Below are 18,155 nucleotides of genomic sequence, written 5' to 3' on the forward strand. Positions count from 1 at the left end.
GGAGCCCAGCCAACCTGTGCAAAGGCATGGGGAAAACTTGGTATTAATACTGCAATTCAATCTCAGTTCCCTTTTGGTAGAAGAAATAATTATGAAACTCTTGGAGATAGGAAGACTCTTCAATGTCAAATTCTGTTCTTCCTGTCAGATGGATAAAGTCAAATAGCATTTCCTTTAAAAATGACAGCACTGGGCTGGAGAGATGGCTTAGCAGTTAAAGCCTTTACCTGCAAAGCCAAAGGACCCAGGTTCAATTCCCCAGTACCCATGTGAGCCAGGTGCACAAGGTGGAACATGCATCCGGAGTTCGTTTGCAGTGGCTGGAGGCCCTGGTGCCTCTCAATCTCACTCTCTTTCTCTCAAATAAGTAAATAAATAAATAAAAATCACAGCACTAATTTTGGTCTTGCCCAAAACAATTAACTTCAATCAGAAGTAGAAGAGAAAATAATTCACAGAGATGGTAAATTTTTTCTTTTTTTATTTTGTTGTTAATTTCTAGAGTTTAAATTTTTTTATTTATCTTTTTAATTATTTTTTAATCAGAGAGGAAGCAAAAGAGAGCAAGCGAGCAAGAGAGCAAATTGGCATGCCAGCGCCTCCAGCCACCACAATTGAACTCCAGATGCATGCACCATCTTGTGTGCATGTGCAACCTTGTGCACTTGAGTCACCTTGTGCATCTGGCTTACACAGGACCTGGAGAGTTGAACAAGACTACTTAGGCTTTGCAGGTAAGTGCCTTAACTGCTGCCATCTCTCCAGCCCTATTTTTATTTTTGAGAGAGGGAAAGAGAAAGACAGGTAGAAAGAGAATATAAAATTTATTTGGGGGCTGGAGAGATGGCTTAGCGGTTAAGCACTTGCCTGTGAAGCCGAAGGACCCCGGTTCGAGGCTCGGTTCCCCAGGTCCCACGTTAGCCAGATGCACAAGGGGGCGCACGCGTCTGGAGTTCGTTTGCAGAGGCTGGAAGCCCTGGCGCACCCATTCTCTCTCTCTCCCTCTATCTGTCTTTCTCTCTGTGTCTGCCGCTCTCAAATAAATAAAAAAAAAATTATTTGGGGGAGAGAGAATTTACATGGGTACTGGGGTATGAAACCTGGGTCCTTTGGCTTTGCAGGCAAGCTCCTTAACCACTAAACCATCTCTCCAGCCCAATTTCTACAATTTTATTAGTCAAGGGAAAGCATAAGGAAGAGAAATTTAGAAATACACATCTTTAAGAATCCTTAGTTTCGGTAGTATGATGGAGAATAGAATTTCAAAGGGGAAAGTGTGGGGGGTGAGGGAGGGAATTTCCGTGGGATATTTTTTATAATCATGGAAAATGCTAATAAAAATTAAAAAAAAAAGAATCCTTAGTTTCCCACCAGGAACAGACGGTAAGACCCTATTGCTGAGGACTCCACATACTTAGGCTGCAAGGTCAGAGATATCCTGCTGGAGCTAAGCTGAAAACCTCCTTCATGTAGGCCAGCTGACAGAAAGCTGGAAAAAGCTATACTGCATGCAGTTCAATGGGAGAGACAGAGAAAAATCACCAGTGGAGATACTCAACAGTGGATATTGCAAGCCTTAAATTTGGCCAGCCAGGTACAATAGTGGCATGTGGTAAAGAAAAATGAAGTTATGAAATTTGCAGAAAATTGGATGGATCTGGTGACATAAAGAATGTTAAGAGCCAAAAGAAGGGTAGGACTCCTTATAATGTGCTCCTCCAGACACAAAATGTCCTGGATATCCATGACCTCACAGTGCCTGGCACTACCTACACAAGACCGTCGTAATAGGAGGAAAAGATGAGGACATCAAAATAATAGAGAGACTGATTAAGAGGGGGATGGAGAGAGGAACTGCAAAGGGGAAAGTTGGGGGAGTGAGGGAATGACCATGGGTTATTGTCTATAATTATGGAAGTTCTCAAATAAAAATTCTTTTCAATTAAAATTTTAAAAAAGAGAAAGAATCTGGGCTGGGCTAGAGGGATAGCTTTGCAGTTAGGGCGTTTGTCTGCAAATCCAAAGGACTCAAGTCCAATTCCTCAGGACCCCTGTAAGCCAGATGCACAAGGAGGCACAAGTGTCGAGTTCATTTGCAGTGGCTGAAGCCCTGGCATGCCCATTCTCTCTCCCCCTCTCTTTCTCCCTCTTTCTCTCTGTCAAATAAATAAACAAAAATAAAATTTTTTAAAAAAAAGAATCCTTAAGGGGTTGGGGATGTAACTCAGGGGTACAGCTGCTTGTCCAGGATGTGTAAGGCACTGTGTTCAATCCTCAGCACCAGAAGAAAAACAAAACTCAGTGCATCATATATTTATACATTTACTACCATATTTTAGAAGGCCACTGTCCATAAGATCATTAAAGGTATCACCTTCTGAAGCCACAGGTTATAGGCCCACTTGATGAAATGAATATGCACCCTTCTTTGGCTCAGGAGACGGTTTTGTACATCTGACTTGGTCTCTGTCCCGGCATGTGGGCAGCCCGCTCATGGTGCAAGGCTTGCATGGCCACACTGGCTCTGGAGGCAGGTACTTTTTCCCATGCAAACTTCCACTTAGGTAACTCAGCAGGTAACACATGAATCTCCGCTCTCTGCACCTCCTTAATTTCTTCTGGTGCCATCCACACTGGGACAAAACCAGAAGCGAAGGCACAGGCTCATGCTGTGCCAGTCTGTGAAGGAAACAGACTCCCCCTCGTTAGGGATCACCGAGGTTCTGGCTTCCCATCTATCTCCAGCACTTGCAAGGCTCTCTGGGTCTTCAGACAATGCCACCATATGAAAACTCAGAAGGTGCTCTCCAGCAGGCAGTGACAGCCACATCCAGTAGGACACACCTCCTGAGTCCGAAACCACTCCATCATGTGGCTGGTGTGGCCACCATGCCCACAAGTCAGACAGAAGTTGGACGACCCCCGCACAGCTACATGGCAGATGGCACACTGGAATGTGAAGCCTTTGCAGATGGCACACTGTGTGCCACGGACCTCGCTCCGACAGTGGCTGCAGTACACACCGAACTCTGGAATGGGTGGAGACAGGTAAAGCAAGAGAAGACTTGAGTTTGGTTCTGGTGAAAAAACTGGGTGTTTGCAGGCAAGATACACCATTTCCCTTGGGATTCTAATAGATCAATAGTGTATCTTTTGCTTTCTTTTTCATTTTGTAAAGACAGGATCTCATGTGTCCCAGGGTAGCGTCAAGTTTGCTATACAGCCAAGGATGACCTTAAATTCCCGATTCTCCTGCCTCCACCTCCTGAGTGCTGGGATTACAGGCACTCCTGCTTTATGTGGTTCTGGAGATTGAACTCAGGACTTCGTATATGCTAGGCAAGCACTCTGTCAACTGAGGTACAACCCTAGCCCTGCTTTTCTTTATAAATGACAGAAATCCTTCTGCAGTCTAGCTAAGCGGGTCAAAGACAGCCACTGCCAGTGCAGTGGTCTAGCCAGGGGATCAGCTCCTGGCTCTCTGCAGCAGCAGCCAGTACTGCGTCTGATGCCTCTTCCTGTTCCCACGGCTGGCAGGGGCCAGGCACTAGATGTGCTGAGAGCTTCCTGTTTGATCTCCTTACAGGACTAAGGTGCTGACTGAGCAACAAGCTGGCCTGCATCAGGACCCCGAGGCACTGCTCAGCACTCTGTTGGAACAGGGGCCTTGCCTCCTGAAGAACCCATGAGGCTCACCCATCATCTGCACAACCAGATCTGCTTCCGTCTCTACTGTGTGTCCCTGTGTCTAGGTGACAGCGTTAGTCTGCGTATCTCCTGCTTGCATCCCTGCTGCTCTGCCACTGTCCAGCCTTCCTGTGTGCCTCGGCGACTCCTCTCAGAACCATCCCATCATCACTCCACCCAGACCCCGGCTGCCTATGCTGGTCTTGCATGAAAGGCCTTTTCTTCTTTTCTTCAGTCCTGTGTGGCAGAAGCAGGAAGGGTGAGTGCAGGGCCCACAGCTGCCACTAGACCACTTTCTACTGAGGCTGACACCATCTGGCCTTACCAATCTTTCCTTAATGTTTTTTTTTTAATTTATTTGAGATCAGAGGGGACAGGTATGGGTACACTAAGGCCTCTTGCCACTGCAAATGAACTCTAGACACATGCGCCACTTTGCGCGTCTGGCTTTACGTGGGTGCTAGAGACTTAAATCTGGACCAGCGGGCTTTGCAAGCAGATGCCTTTGACCACCGAGCCATGTCCCCAGCCCCTTTCCTCTTCTTCTCTGGTATTATCTACTAACCTCTACACAAATACTCTTTCTCTCTCTCTCACTCTCAATGGAGACTTCTACTTTGGGTCTCCATTTTTGCTCTACTCCAGTTCTTAGGTCTTCACATCTTTAATCCATCACTTTGGTCTACCTGCCCCTTTGGCTAAGCTGAAGTAAATGAATCAACTTTGTGACCCAGTTTTTGTAAATACTGTTAACTCCATTGCCTTTCCTCTCTCTATAGCACCACCTGGCAAAACTACAACCCTGAATAGCTCTATCACTGCCCATTCTATGCCTGTCCTGGGAAACAGAGCCAACATGAAGGCCCACTATCAAGAAATGGGTTTCAGCTGGGCATAGTGGCACACGCCTTTAATCCTAGCAATCAAGAGGCAGAGGTAGGAGGATTGCCATGAATCTGAGGTCACCTTGAAAGTACATGGGTCAGCCTGGGCTACAGTGCGACCCTACCTCAAAAAAACAAATTAAAAAAAGGGTTTCAATTTCTAAGTCATCAGTAGAGAAGAGCTGGTATCTGGCATGACTGTTTCTCTTCCTTTCTTCACATGGCTACCCTGACCAACGCAGACAGCCTCTGAAAGCGTCTCCCACATGCCTCTGCTGCCCTCTCCCATCTGGTGTCTTCTCTTACTTCCCTGAGAAAACAGAAACCGTAGGAGGGGGATAAAACTGCCATAGCTGCCATATCTGGAAACTGGTGGCTCCTCTCCTTCCATCTGACAGTAGGAACAATTTTGTGATAGTACTGCTTATCAAGGATTCAATAAAACTAATAAAAATTAATTTGGGTTAATGGTCTATTTTCTAATACACATGTGAGAAAACCTTATTTCTTTTTTTGTTCCATCTCTAGCTAACAAGTTTAACAAATTATCTTATATAAATTGAAATAAAATTTTTTTTTGGTTTTTCGAGGTAGGGTTGGTCTCACTCTAGGCCAGACTGATCTACTAGGGAGTCTCAGGGTGGCCTCAAACTCACGGTGATCCTCCTACCTCTGCCTCCTGAGTGCTGGGATTAAAGGCGTGCACCACCATGCTGGCTTAAACAAAACATTTTTAATGGTATCTTATTGCAGTTAGCCCTCTAGAATCTAGAAGGAAAAAAAGTCCAAAGATCTTAATATGGATTATAAGTGGGCATATCAGCAGAGAAATACAAGAACACTGATCCCACAGGAAGCAATTGTAGACTGACCTATAAAACCACTCCAAGCAACAGTCACGTGCCATGATAACTGCCTTTTCACTTAAGCGTATTTAGGGGACTGGGCTCAGCAGGTGAAAGCACTTGCCATGTGATTATGAGGGTTTGAGAGGACCCAAATTCAATCCCCAGCACCCACATAAAAAGCTGGGCATGGTCACATGTGCCTGGAACCGTCGTCCTTTGGGTGGGGGTGGAGTCAGAAGAATTGTTGGGCCTCCCTGGTCAACCAATCTGGTAGAAAATGGCAGCTTTAGGGCAAGCAAGAGACTTGATCTCAAGGAAACAACATGGAAAAGTGAAGACACCTGATATTCTCCTTTGGTTTCTGCGTATGTGCTCATGGAGTGCACAAGTACCTATACACACACTCCACACCTCAACCCCCCCCAACACACACTCCCCAATAGGAATCTGCTCTCCTTGTCAGCACATACATGGACAAATCAAGTTTACTGCCAAGGTCATGTATAACTCAGCATGCTTAAACTTCAAGTCTCAGTAAACTGGGTTTGATAAGGCATTATTAAGAGAGATTGCTTCACATGTAGAGAGCAAGTCCATAAATCCTCCGGAAAACCATTCTTTGGCTTAGAGTGTCCCAGATTTGCAAAGTGAGACCAGGTTTGCACAGGCCAGGTACAGTATCTGGCAATGGGAATACAGGTCAGAGGCATATTACTACGGTATAGACTTTACAGCTGAAATCTGGTAGAGGTGAAGTGCATTGTTCTTGGTTACTGGTACATAATTAAGGACAATAAAAATAGTTCTGGCACTTGGGAAAGTAAAATAAATGATGATTCTTTACAAACCCCCAGGCAGAGGCACAGGAAGCTATGGCTCTAGCTTGTTAACTGTAAGAAGAATTTTGTATATCAACCAACATCTCTATTACACAAACACAAACAAAACCAACCAAAAAAAAACAAGATAGTAGGTTAATGAATTGAATTATAAAATTGCTGCCTGAAACTTCAGTGGCCAGATCTGTATCTCTATGGAAGAAATTATACTCAAGAAAACAAAATCATCTGTTTTACACTCCTCTCTCCTTCTCATTCATTTTTATTTTCTTTTGGTTTTTTGAGGTATCCCAGGCTGACCTGGAATTTACTATGTAGTCTCATGGTAGCCTCGAACTCACAGCAATCTATCTCTGCCTCCCAAGTACTGGGATTAAAGCTTGTGTTACAATGCCAGGCTTTGTTTTGTTTTTGAAGCCTCGTTATGAACACAGGCTGCCCTCAAACTCTAGACCTTTAATAGTTTTTAAAAATATTTTTATTTATATTTATTTATTTATTTGACAAAGAGGGAGAGAGGGAAAAAGAGAGAGAGAAGGGGTGCACCAGGGCCTCCAGCCACCACAGATGAACTTCAGACACGTGTGCCCCAAGTGCATCTGGCTAACATGGGTCCTGGGGAATCGAACCAGGGTCCTTTGGCTTTGCAGGCAAACACCTTAACCACTAATCCATCCCTCCAGTCCCTTTGATAGTTTCTTTTTAAAAATATTTTATTCATTTATTTGAGAGAGAGAATGGGCATGCCAGGGCCTCTAGCCACTGCAAATGAGCTCCAGACGCATGTGCCACCTGTGCATCTAGCTTACGTGGGTACTGGGGAACTGAACCTGGGTTCTTAGATTTCATGGGCAAGCGCCTTAACCACTAAGTCATCATTCCAGCCCCATTTGTTTTTTGAGGTAAGCCCAACAGATGGACCCTTTGATTTTTATGTGTGAGAGAGAGATAGAGAGAGAAATGGTATGCTAGGACCTCCAACCACTGTAACTGAACTCCAGATATGTGTGCCACCTTACATGCTTGCATCACCTTGTGCGTCTGGCTTATGTGGGACCTGGAGAGTGGAACATGGGTCCGTAGGCTTCGCAGGCAAGCACCTTAACCATTAAGCCATCTCTCCAGAGCCTGTGTTTTATTTTTATTTTTATTTCACTTTTTTATTTTTATTTTTTTTAAGAGGATACGTAGTCTATATTATTCTCGCAAAATGACTGAAGCCTTGAGCCCTTTCTGTAGGATCTCCACTCTCCTAAATGAAAACAACTTGACTGCTGGAACTTGCTCTGTTGATTCCCATAAATCTGAGATGACTCTTTCAGAGGGGAAATGGCTTGTTTTCCACCACAACTGTTAGACTACTAGCTGTGGCTCAGGGAGTCTAGAGGGTATTTTTCTTTCAATACTTACCAGAGAGACGGTTCTTCCAAATTCTGGATGGACTCCATTATAAAGCATTGAAGATAAAACTATTCTCAATGGTTTTGTCTGTGACTCTCTCTTTCTACATATATTTTTTTCTTTGACTATTTCTCTGGCTCCTTTGAAATTTTTGTGATATTTTTTTTATTGGAACTAGGATATAGTAATAATCTTGGTATTGTGTGTGTGTGTGTGTGTGTGTATGTGCGCATGTGTGTGTTTAATGAGAAAGAGTCTCACACAGTCCAGGCTGGCCTCAAACTTACTATGTAGCCTAGGATGACTTTGAACTCCTGCCTCCAGTTCCCAAGTGCTAGGATTACAAGAGTGTATGTACCACCATGACTGGCAGTATTCTTTTTTTGTTGTTTGTTTTTTTGAGGTAGGGTTTCACTCTTCCTTCAATTTTTAATACTTGTTCTTTTTTTTTTTCCAAGCTAGGGTCTCACTCTAGCCCAGGCTGACCTGGAATTCACTATGGAGTCTCAGGATGACCTCGAACTCACAGCGATCCTCCTATCTCTGCCTCCCAAGTACTGGGATTAAAGGTGTGCGCCACCACGCCCGGCAGCAGTATTAATTCTTGACTATCATTTAGGTGCTCATAACCTTGTATTTCATATTCTGACTGAATGACAGGACCCCCCCCCCCCACACACACACCACACCTATTTTTTTGTACAATGCAGAATCTAGCATGGTACTTTCTAGTAGAAGATGTCACTAAAGGTTTAGCTGATTGATGGACTGACATACCAGTTCCACATCTCTGATTCATGCTTTCCTAAAAAACTAATTTTGAAAGACAAGTTGCTCCAGGCTATCATTAATCTCTTCCTGCTATACTTTCCTGTATTTAGATGATCTGAAAAAGTACATTGCCCAAATAGCCATTTTCTATCTTTGCATTTCAAGTATGTATGCTAAGATAAAACATACTGAAATAACCCCGGTTATTCATTGTCTACATTTATATATTGCTCTAGTTTGTTTTCAAATACACATACAACACAAAGAGCCAAACAGTCCTATTCATCTGATTATAAAACCGAGCATCTCTTGCCACCCCACACCCTGCCATTCCCTAGAGGAAATCCTTCCAATGCCTTGAACTGTTTCATTTTTAGCTTCTCATCTCTAAAGAATATTTAACAAAGCTATGTCTTTTTTTTTTTTTGCATATAGTCATCATGCATGGTGCTGGGTTTTAATAGGTCGTTTTCATGAAAGTATACAATGTACTTTGAGCATATTCTTCCCGTATCTCCCTAACCAGCCCTCTCTTTTTATCCTCCTGTTAGTCCCTTATGCTCCCCTAAACAGTTTCATGTCCTATATATATGAATGATTTAATGCATCCATATAAAATCTAGGATCCATAAATAAGAGAAAACATGCAATACTAGCTGAGACCGGCTTACTTCACTTAACTATCTCCAGTTACATCCATTATCCTGACAAGGGCATAATTTTGCTCTTTATAGCTGAATAAAATTTCATTGTGTGTGTATATATACACACGCGTGCACACGCACACACACACACACACACATGTGTGTGTGTGTGTGTAGAACATTTTCTTTACCCATTCCTATCCTGATGAACATCCAGGATGGTTCCATAACTTTGCTGTCATGAATTGTGCTGTAATAAATATTGATATGCAAGTTTCTCTGTGGTATGTTAACTAAAAATATGGAATGCTTCACAGATCTGCAGTCATCCTTGAATAGAGGCCATGGTGACCTTCTCTTCATTGTTCCAATTTCAGTTTATGAGCTGCCAAAGTGAGCACAAAGCTTTTTATTAAATCCCATATTTAAGCATTATCTGTTGGCTTCCAGAGTGGAAACTCTTTCACTCCCTGTCTCCCCAGCCACACACAGCTTTGTCTTGACTGGAATACAGTTAGTAATAACATTATTTACCTAAGCAAAAACTATTCAAGCCATGTACTATGATACTTATCCTTTCTTGCACATTTTGTTTTTTTTTAATCCAGAATTAGTAGCTGTCTCATTCTGTCATTTGCTTAGTTTGCTATATACTTATCAATAATTCATCTCCAAGCTCTCTCTTTCAAACATCTGACTCTCTGTAAACACACTGGACAGTGAAATATACTAGATAATTATTTCACTTTCTCTCCATGGAGCCAAGGCTCCTGCAGCTCCAGTCTGGGCTGGTTTACCTCCAGGTCTGTCACAATGAGCTTCTGCCATCAGCACTCAGACACCCTTATTTCCCAAACTGATTCTTAGGCTGAAAATTCTCTTTCACATGTGATTGACAGTTTGGGTTCAGAATTCCACATTAGAAATATTTTCCCAAGCAGGGTGTGGTGGTGCACACCTTTAATCCTAGCACTCAGGAGGCAGAGATAGGAGGATCACTGTGAGTTCCAGGCCACCCTGTAACTACATAGTGAATTCCAGGTCAGCCTGGGCTAGAGTGACACCCTACCTCAAAAAAAAAAAAAAAAAAAAAATTCCCAAGAATTCTGGAGGTTCTGTCACACTGTCTTCTAGTTTCCAGGATCACTCCTCAGAGCTAATGTCACTATATTCCTCATCCCTTGTAAGATACCTGCTTGCTCTTTTTAGAAGTTTCTAGGTCTCCTCTGCACCCTGGTCTTTCTTCATTCATTCTGCGAGGCAGGCTCATTCAGTTTGTAAATGTGTTTACTTTTTCTAGAGAACAAGCTTGCAGTTTTCTGTTGGGGTACAGGGAGGCTCTTCAAACTATGAGTTGAAATCTAGAGACCCTAAAAGGGCCATCAAACAAGACTCCAGTTTATAGTTTCACCTTCAAGCTCCCCCCTGAGGTCCCAGGTGCCTCTGATTCCTCACATACATCCACGTCTGCCAGGGGCCTTTCTATCTTTCTATTCTTCCAAAAGTTCAGAGTTTAGCTTGCTCAGACTTGTGAGTCAGTTGCCATTAACCTATCTGTTTTCAAGGTCCCAGATTTTATTGGCAACATTATTTCACCTTGTAGAGTTACATCTTTTCAAAAGAGGGCTGCACACATTACTAGGGTCTGGGGAGAGAGAGGAAATCAATGTAAGTTCAATCTACTCTCTTTGGCAGTCTTAGATTTTTTTTTTTTTTTTTTTTTTTTTGGTCTGAAGACCTCTGCTTCACGGATGGGAAGATGACCCAGTGGTTAAAGGAGTTTTCTTGAAGAACTCTCTGCTTCACGTCTCTCACTCATAGCCACTTCTCAACCAAGCTCACTAGAATCTCATCTGTCTTTGAGTCTTTCTCTAGGACCCAAATCCAAGTACTGATGTCTCTCAAGAACCAGGCTGAACAGACTGCTATTTGTGCTCCCTGTACTCATTCCTTCCACTCCCAGGTTCCATCCCCCATTCTTAGGAAATTTAAGCGCCATCTATACCTGAAGCTCCCCAAATTGCTAGCTCTAGCCCCCATCTCTGTTGAGCACCAGAGTCTCACCCAGCTGCCCATATGACTTCTCTGGTCCTGTACCTCACCAACACCTCTGCTATCCCAAACTATAATTGTTTTCCATCTAAGAGCCCAGTACTGCCACCTGCTTGGTTGCACAAGTTAGAAAGTTAGGAGTTATTCAGACTTTGTTCTTCCTCTATCCCACATCCAGTTTATTGGTAATTCATGATGACTCTGCTTCTAAAATATACTGGGGGGAGGGAGCTGGCTCAGTAAGGTGCTTGCTGGGCATACATGAGGACCTGAATTTGAATATTTGAAAATTTGAAATGTTCAGAACCCATATAAAATGCTGAGCATGGTGGCACATTCCTGTCATCCCAGCATTGGGAAAATGAGGAAAGGAGGATGCTGAGAGCTCTAGGTTCAGAGTGACATTCTGTTTCAAAAGATAAAGGATGGGCAGGGAGATGGCTGAGCAGTTAAAAGGCACTTGCTTGCAAATATGTGTGCACATGCACCTGTTCCCCCAACACCCACACTCATGAACATGCATACACACATGTATACCACGCAAACACACATGCAAATATATACATATATATATAATATTCCATGCTCCAGTGATACCATTCACAGACTAGGACACTGATCTCTCTGATGACTATATCTCCAAACAGTCACTTTACTTCGATTCTTTCTCTAATCCGTTCCTCATATGTGATTTTCTAAAAGGTAAACTAGAACATGCCACTTCTTAACTGCCTTCTGAGGCTCACCATTGGATTTACAATACAGTAAATCCTAATTCTACAATCCGGGTTTTTCTAAAAATAATCCTTTTTTCTTATGCAATTTTAAATTTTCATTAACATATTTTAATTGATGCATCCTAATTATACATGTATGCCAATATTAATATACCTATGTATGTATTAGTATATGTATGCCAATTTTAATACATGTTTATAATAGGTTTTTGCTAACTAGTATTTTATCAGCTCAGAGATATATCTTTCCTTTGTGTGGGGAAAATTCAAAATCCTCTCTATTGACTAGTTGGAAAGAGTCAATTAACTGCTGTTCATCACAGTCACCCTATTATGCTCAAGAACATTGACATTTATTCCTTGAGGATGGGAAGATGCCAAGGACCTGAGTTCAACTGCCAGCACCCTACAAACAGCAGGGCAGGGCTTTGTGTGCCTGAAATCCCGGCACTGAGGGAGGTGGAGATGGGAGGATTGCCAGGGCTCCCTGATCAGCCAGCCAAAACAGGGAGCTCAAGGGTCAGTGAGAGACTGCCTCAGAGAAATAGGGCAGAAGAGTGACACAGGAGGACACCCAGCATCTTCCTCTGGCCTCTGCAGCATGTGCATGTGCACGTACATGGGTATACACCATACACAGTACACACACTGAAAAAGAAATAAATCAATAAATTGATTCATTAATTTTAAAAAGCTATTCCTGGGCTAGAGTGATGGCTTAGCAGTTAAGATTCTTGCCTGTGAAGCCAAAGGACCCCGGTTTGATAACCCAGTACCCACATCAGCCAGATATACAAGATGGTACATGAGTTTGGGGTTCATTTGTGGTGTCTAGAGGCCTCTCTCTTAAACAAATAAATAAATAAAATTTTTTTGAAAAAAACTATTCCTTGGGAGAGATGGCATTGCAGTTAAGGAGGTTTCCTTGAAAAGCCTCGTAGCCTGGGTTAGCCTGGGTTCAATTCCCTAGCACCCTCGTGAAGCTGGAATCAAAAACTGGTGCATGTACCTGGCATTCATTTGCAATGGCAAGAGGCCTCGACATGCCCATACACTCATGCACATACAACGTATGCATGTGCATGTGAAAATAAATAGAAACTTTTTTTTAAAGCTATTCTTCTCAGCCAGTGTGGTGGTGCATGTTTCTAATCCCAGCACTCAGAAGGCAAATGTTAGTAGGAGAATCACTGAGGGTTCAAGACCAACCAGGAATATACAGTGAGTTCCAGGCCTGCCTGGGCTAGAGTGAGACTCTTGTACTAACCCTTCTAACTTTAAACTGCTTTTCCGCTCACTGTTCCTGCCCCACGGCCTCCCTTTACTTGTTAAATGAGAAGCTACTTCATGGCTCCTGCAGGGGATGCTGCTCTTCAGTGCTCTACCAATGTCTCCTCATCCTTCAGCTCCTCTGAGAGGACCTCCCAATGCCCCTCAACAAATCTCCTCAAAGTTGCCCTCCACTAACATCAATTTTGTTTGTGCATTGATATTTAATCACAATTTGTAAATGTTTGGTTTTTCCCTCTGCTAGGAGTTCCAGGAGGAGAAGGAACGTGTAAGCATTGGGCACAGTGCCCAAGAAGGGCTTGATACATACAAAGCAGCGGAATGGACGAACCACCTCTAGATCCAGTGTTGGGTGTTATCCAAGACTACCATGTTACAATAGAGTTAATCTTGTTATAAAATGCAAGGTTTTCAGGAGCTTAGAACAGACTTAAACTGCTTCATAAACTTCTGTCTACAAATGAGAAACTAAAACTTCATTCCAAGTCTAAGGTTGAGGGCAAATTAAATCATAGGACATTTCAGACAGTGACAGGAGAAGAAATTCATATTCACCAATCCCTTTGTGAGGATCAGGAGGACAGGACACAAACTTCAGCACTTCTGCCCGTTTCTCTCTCAGACCCCAACGGTAGAGGATTTCTCCATAGCATTTCTTAAAGTCATCAAACTGCTGGGTATTGGCAGGGTCCAGAAGCCTAGATAAAAATCAAAAGATTTCCTGTCTGTTCCTTTAACAAAGAACAAGCTCGATACTACTGTCTTTCTTAAGGCAAGAGTTTGATTCTGGAGTCTTGGTTTCTGGAATTGCAGCTCCCAGCTTGGGCCATTAATTACCTTTTATTTTTATCATGCTGGTCACGTTCCCGCTCACGAGGATCACTGTAGGTCAGACTCCCAAAACGGAGCTCTTCCGGAGAAGATTCACCCCAAGGTGATGAAACATGCTCTATCTCTCTTCCTGCTGAAGAAAAAGCAAGCAAGAAGGGTATGGAGCAATCAGAGAAAGCATGGAAAATGTCTGAAAATTCACACACTTCTCATACCCCAGTGTGTGTCCAATTGATTCCTTGAAAGAAAACTAGCCTAAGCTGAAGATTCAGAGAAGCACAGCTAAACAGAACTTTCTTAGCTCTACTTCTTTGTCTAAGTGTATATTATTAAGGGAACCTGGTAATTCAGTACACATGAGAGCTAAGCAAATTGACATACAGTAGAATATTTTGCAGTAATTATTTATAAACACTTGTTAAGTGACAGGAAAAAATGCTTATGGTGAAAGTAAAAGCAGAACACGAAAAAGCATATATCAGCCACTTACACATCTGTCATACACACAGACTGAAAGAAAAATGTTCTAGAATATTAACAGATATTATTCCTAAGAGATACTTTTGTTTGCTCTTCTTCACTGGGAATGCATTACATGTGTGTGTGTAGATTCACACATACACATATTTACATATACATATATCTACATATATTGTGTTTTTTTTACATGAGGATAGGGACAGGCCCAGTTGGGCCTTGAACTCTTGATTCTCCAACCTCCACTTCTTATGTGCTGATATTATGGATCTGGCTTTATTTTTATTTATTTATTTGAGAGAGAGAACAAGATAGAGGAAGAGACAGAGAGAGAAAGAATGGGCACACCAGGGCCTCCAGCCACTGTAAACAAACTCCAGACGCATGTGTCACCTTGTGCATCTGGCTTACGTGGCTCCTGGGAATTGAACCAAGGTCCTTTGGCTTTGCAGGCAAGTGCCTTAACCATTAAGCCATCTCTCCAGCCCTGGCTTTGTTTTTTTGTTTTTTTTTTTTTTTTAGAGACAGGCTAGCCATGATTTCCTGGGCTCAGTAAGCCTTCTGCCTCAGTCTTTTGAGTAGGTAAGATTATAGCTGTGTACCACCACACCTAGTTCATATACTATTTTTATATGCAAGAAAATTAAGATCACTTTTGGAAAAAAAAAGTTTAAACACAAAGATATCTATCTCATGAAATAGATCTTACAGCCACTTGGGAGTCAGGTCTAGCTTTATTTTTCTATTGCAAGTGGTGGTGAGCTGGGCACAGTGGTGCACACCTTTAATCCCAGCACTGGGGAGGAAGAGATATGAGGATCGCTGAGTTCAAGGCCAGCCTGAAACTACGTAGTGAATTCCAGGTCATCCTGGACTACAGTGAAACCCTACCTCAAAAAAAAAAGAAAGAAAGAAAGAAAGAAAGAAAGAAAGAAAGAAAGAAAGAAAGAAAGAAAGAAAGAAAGAAAGAAAGAAAATGAATGGCTGGGTGTGGTGGCACACGCCTTTAATCCCAGCACTTGGGAGGCAGAGGTAGGACGATCACTGAGTTTGAGGCCAGCCTGAGACTGCATAGTTAATTCCAGGTCAGCCTGGGCTAGAGTGAGACCCTACCTTGAAAAGAAAAAAGAAATAAAGTGGTGTAGAAGAGGCATATGATGGTAAGTGGCAGGTGGTCATGGAAAGGGGTACATAAAGGAGAAAAGAGGTTAGGTTTCTGCAGTGAACAGAAGTCTCACTGTAGTTACACGAAGAAAAGCGACCCACTGTGGCACAAAGACCTTTTAGAAACTAATCATTCAACAGGCAAGGCCAGGACTTGCTGGCAAGAGTATCCCTGTCCCAGTAAATTGAGAGGGAAATGAGAAACAAAGAAAAGCAAAGAGAATGAATGCTCCAACAAGCATTCCATGCAAACAACTTGCACCCAGACTCTCAAGCACTTCACGTCCAGCATGGGTTGTCATTCCCACACCAACCTATGTTCCAGCCACCGGTGCTAAGGCCTGGGTCTGACATACTGGAACAGGACCCTGAGGAGGTAAAGCTGGGCTGAGGGGAGAAGAACACACACAGGTGTCAGAACAGCACCCCACAGCAAGATTAACATCAGGGAAAAACTGAACTTCAGAGGAAGCCAGAAAACCATACACTTACATATCGACTGTGGGATACCACAAGATTAGAAGAACGGTTAGGAAAAGGCCCAAAGGGGTTTGGTAACCCCTGAGGCCGGGACTGGGCTTCAAACACGCTGCAGAGCATAGCCAAGGTCTGAACATCCCGAAGCTGGCAATAATGAGCCAACCTGAAAACAACAGATGCGAGAGAGAGAAAACCAGTCAAGAGAAGGGAGAACAACAATCACAGCTACACAGTTACCGCCATGGGGTGGAGGCTTCCCCATCCTGCTTCACACCCTGCCAGGAACAGGATGCCTGACTTACTGTGACTCTGGCTACATCTGCTTTTGAGTAAGTTACTGAAGTGTTACAGATGACCAGCGTGCTGTGCCAATCTGAAAGCTTCCAGTTGGCATCTAAGCATGGGCTTTATGACTAAGTGACTTCAGGAAAGGAGCAGTTATAACTGACTCAACATCTGAGAGTGTGGGGAGGGGCTTCATGCTCTTTCACTCAGCCCAGATCTAGGGAGGAGCCCGTCTCCTTCGTGGACAGTTTGCCACACATCATTCAGATAACCTAAAGCCGCAGGGAAGTGATCAGGAGGATACTGAGCCACTGCAGTATGGCAGGCCATGACCTCTGGTGAAACAATGATGAATGTGATGAACAAAATAACAAAGCTGGGAATGGTGGCCCACATCTATAATCCCAGCACTCGGGAGGCTGAGGTTGGAAGATCACCATGAGTCCAAGGCCAGCCTGGGATACATAGTGAGGTCCAAGTCAGTCTGAGCTAGAGTGAGAACCTATCTAAACAAACAAACAAACAAACAAACAAAAAAACCCAAAAGAAGGTTCTGAAGAGATGGTTTAGTGGTTCAAGGCACTTGCTTGCAAAGCCTTCTGGACTGGTCTTGATGCCCCAGCACCCACCTAAAGCCAAGCACAAGCATCTGGCATTTGTCTCCAGCAGCAAGGGACCCTAGCACACACATGTACGTGCACCCACATATACATGCACACACTCATGCACATACATGCATACAAATAAATAACTAGTAGTTTAAACAATCAAAAAGAAGAAGATATGTCTGCACCCCTCAGGTTCTTCAGTCTCCTTTGTCTTTGGGGCCCCTCTGCTAGGGGCTGACGGCCTGGTACCATTCTGACCCCATTCTACTCCCACTCCGTGCCTCGTATTCATAAGCGTTTCCACTGTCTCATTGAAGCCTGATGTAAACTAAGTAGAATCCTTTAATCAAAGATAATGCAAGGTGATAGAGGCTGTGGAGATGGCTCAGCAGTTAAAGGCAATTGCTTGCAAAGCCTGCTGGCCCGGGTTCAATTCTCCAATACCCATGTAAAACCAGATATACAAAGCGGCACAAAGTGCATCTGGAGTTCATTTGCAGTAGCAAAAGGTCCCAGTGTATCCATACTCTCTTTTTCAAATAAACAAAATATTTTATTTACTTGAGAGTAAGAGGCAGATAGAGAGAGAAAATAGGCACACCAGGGTCTCTAGCCACAGCAAACAAACTCCAGATGTATGTGCCACATTGTGCATTTAGCTTTATGTAGATACTAGGTAACTGAATTCAGGTCCTTAGGCTTTGCAGGCAAGCACTTTAACTGCTAAGCCATCTCTTTAGCCCTGCAAGTATTTTTTATAAATATTTTTATTTGCTTACTTGAGAGAGAGTATGTGTATGTATGTGCTACTTCATGCATCTGGCCTTATGTGGGCACTGGGAAAATGAACCCAGGCCATCAGGCTTTGCAAACAAGTGCCTTTAACCACTGAGCCATCTCTCCAGCTCTGAAACTATGTTTTAAAAAGAACAATGAAGCTGGGCATGGTGGCGCACACCTTTAATCCCAGCAGTTGGGAGGCAGAGGCAGGAGGATCACTGTGAGTTTGAGGTCATCCTGAGACTACATAGTGAATTCCAGGTCAGCCTGAGCTAAAGTGAGATCCAACCTTGAAAAAAACAAACAAGCAAACAAACAATAAAAAAAGAACAATGAGAGCATCAGCAGGTGTCCCACGTTTGTCCTCAACAAGCATA

At 43.2% G+C, this 18,155-nt stretch overlaps 1 protein-coding gene and 1 non-coding gene across 5 annotated transcripts in view; both read right to left on the minus strand.

Moving 5' to 3' along the window:
* Positions 1-2,306: 2,306 nt before the first annotated feature.
* Positions 2,307-18,155, minus strand: part of Wdr59 (WD repeat domain 59) — a 111,867-nt gene continuing 96,018 nt past the window's right edge. For 2 of the 4 annotated variants that reach the window (XM_045141648.1, XM_045141647.1), the window contains 5 exons: positions 16,118-16,268; positions 15,940-16,012; positions 13,991-14,114; positions 13,709-13,851; positions 2,307-3,029 (listed from right to left, as the gene is read on the minus strand). In XM_045141648.1, the coding sequence (XP_044997583.1) occupies positions 2,794-3,029; positions 13,709-13,851; positions 13,991-14,114; positions 15,940-16,012; positions 16,118-16,268 (727 nt within the window). In that variant the 3' untranslated portion in view covers positions 2,307-2,793. Of the gene's footprint in view, positions 3,030-13,708; positions 13,852-13,990; positions 14,118-15,939; positions 16,013-16,117; positions 16,269-18,155 lie in introns of all 4 variants that reach the window. The other 2 variants (XM_004659620.3, XM_045141646.1) reach the window with 1 other exon arrangement.
* LOC123458332 lies at positions 9,370-9,475 on the minus strand. The gene has a single exon (XR_006635608.1). It is a non-coding gene; the product is annotated as a U6 spliceosomal RNA (small nuclear RNA).

This window comes from Jaculus jaculus, chromosome 1 (genome assembly GCF_020740685.1).
Source record: "Jaculus jaculus isolate mJacJac1 chromosome 1, mJacJac1.mat.Y.cur, whole genome shotgun sequence".
NCBI classification, from domain to species: domain Eukaryota; kingdom Metazoa; phylum Chordata; class Mammalia; order Rodentia; family Dipodidae; genus Jaculus; species Jaculus jaculus.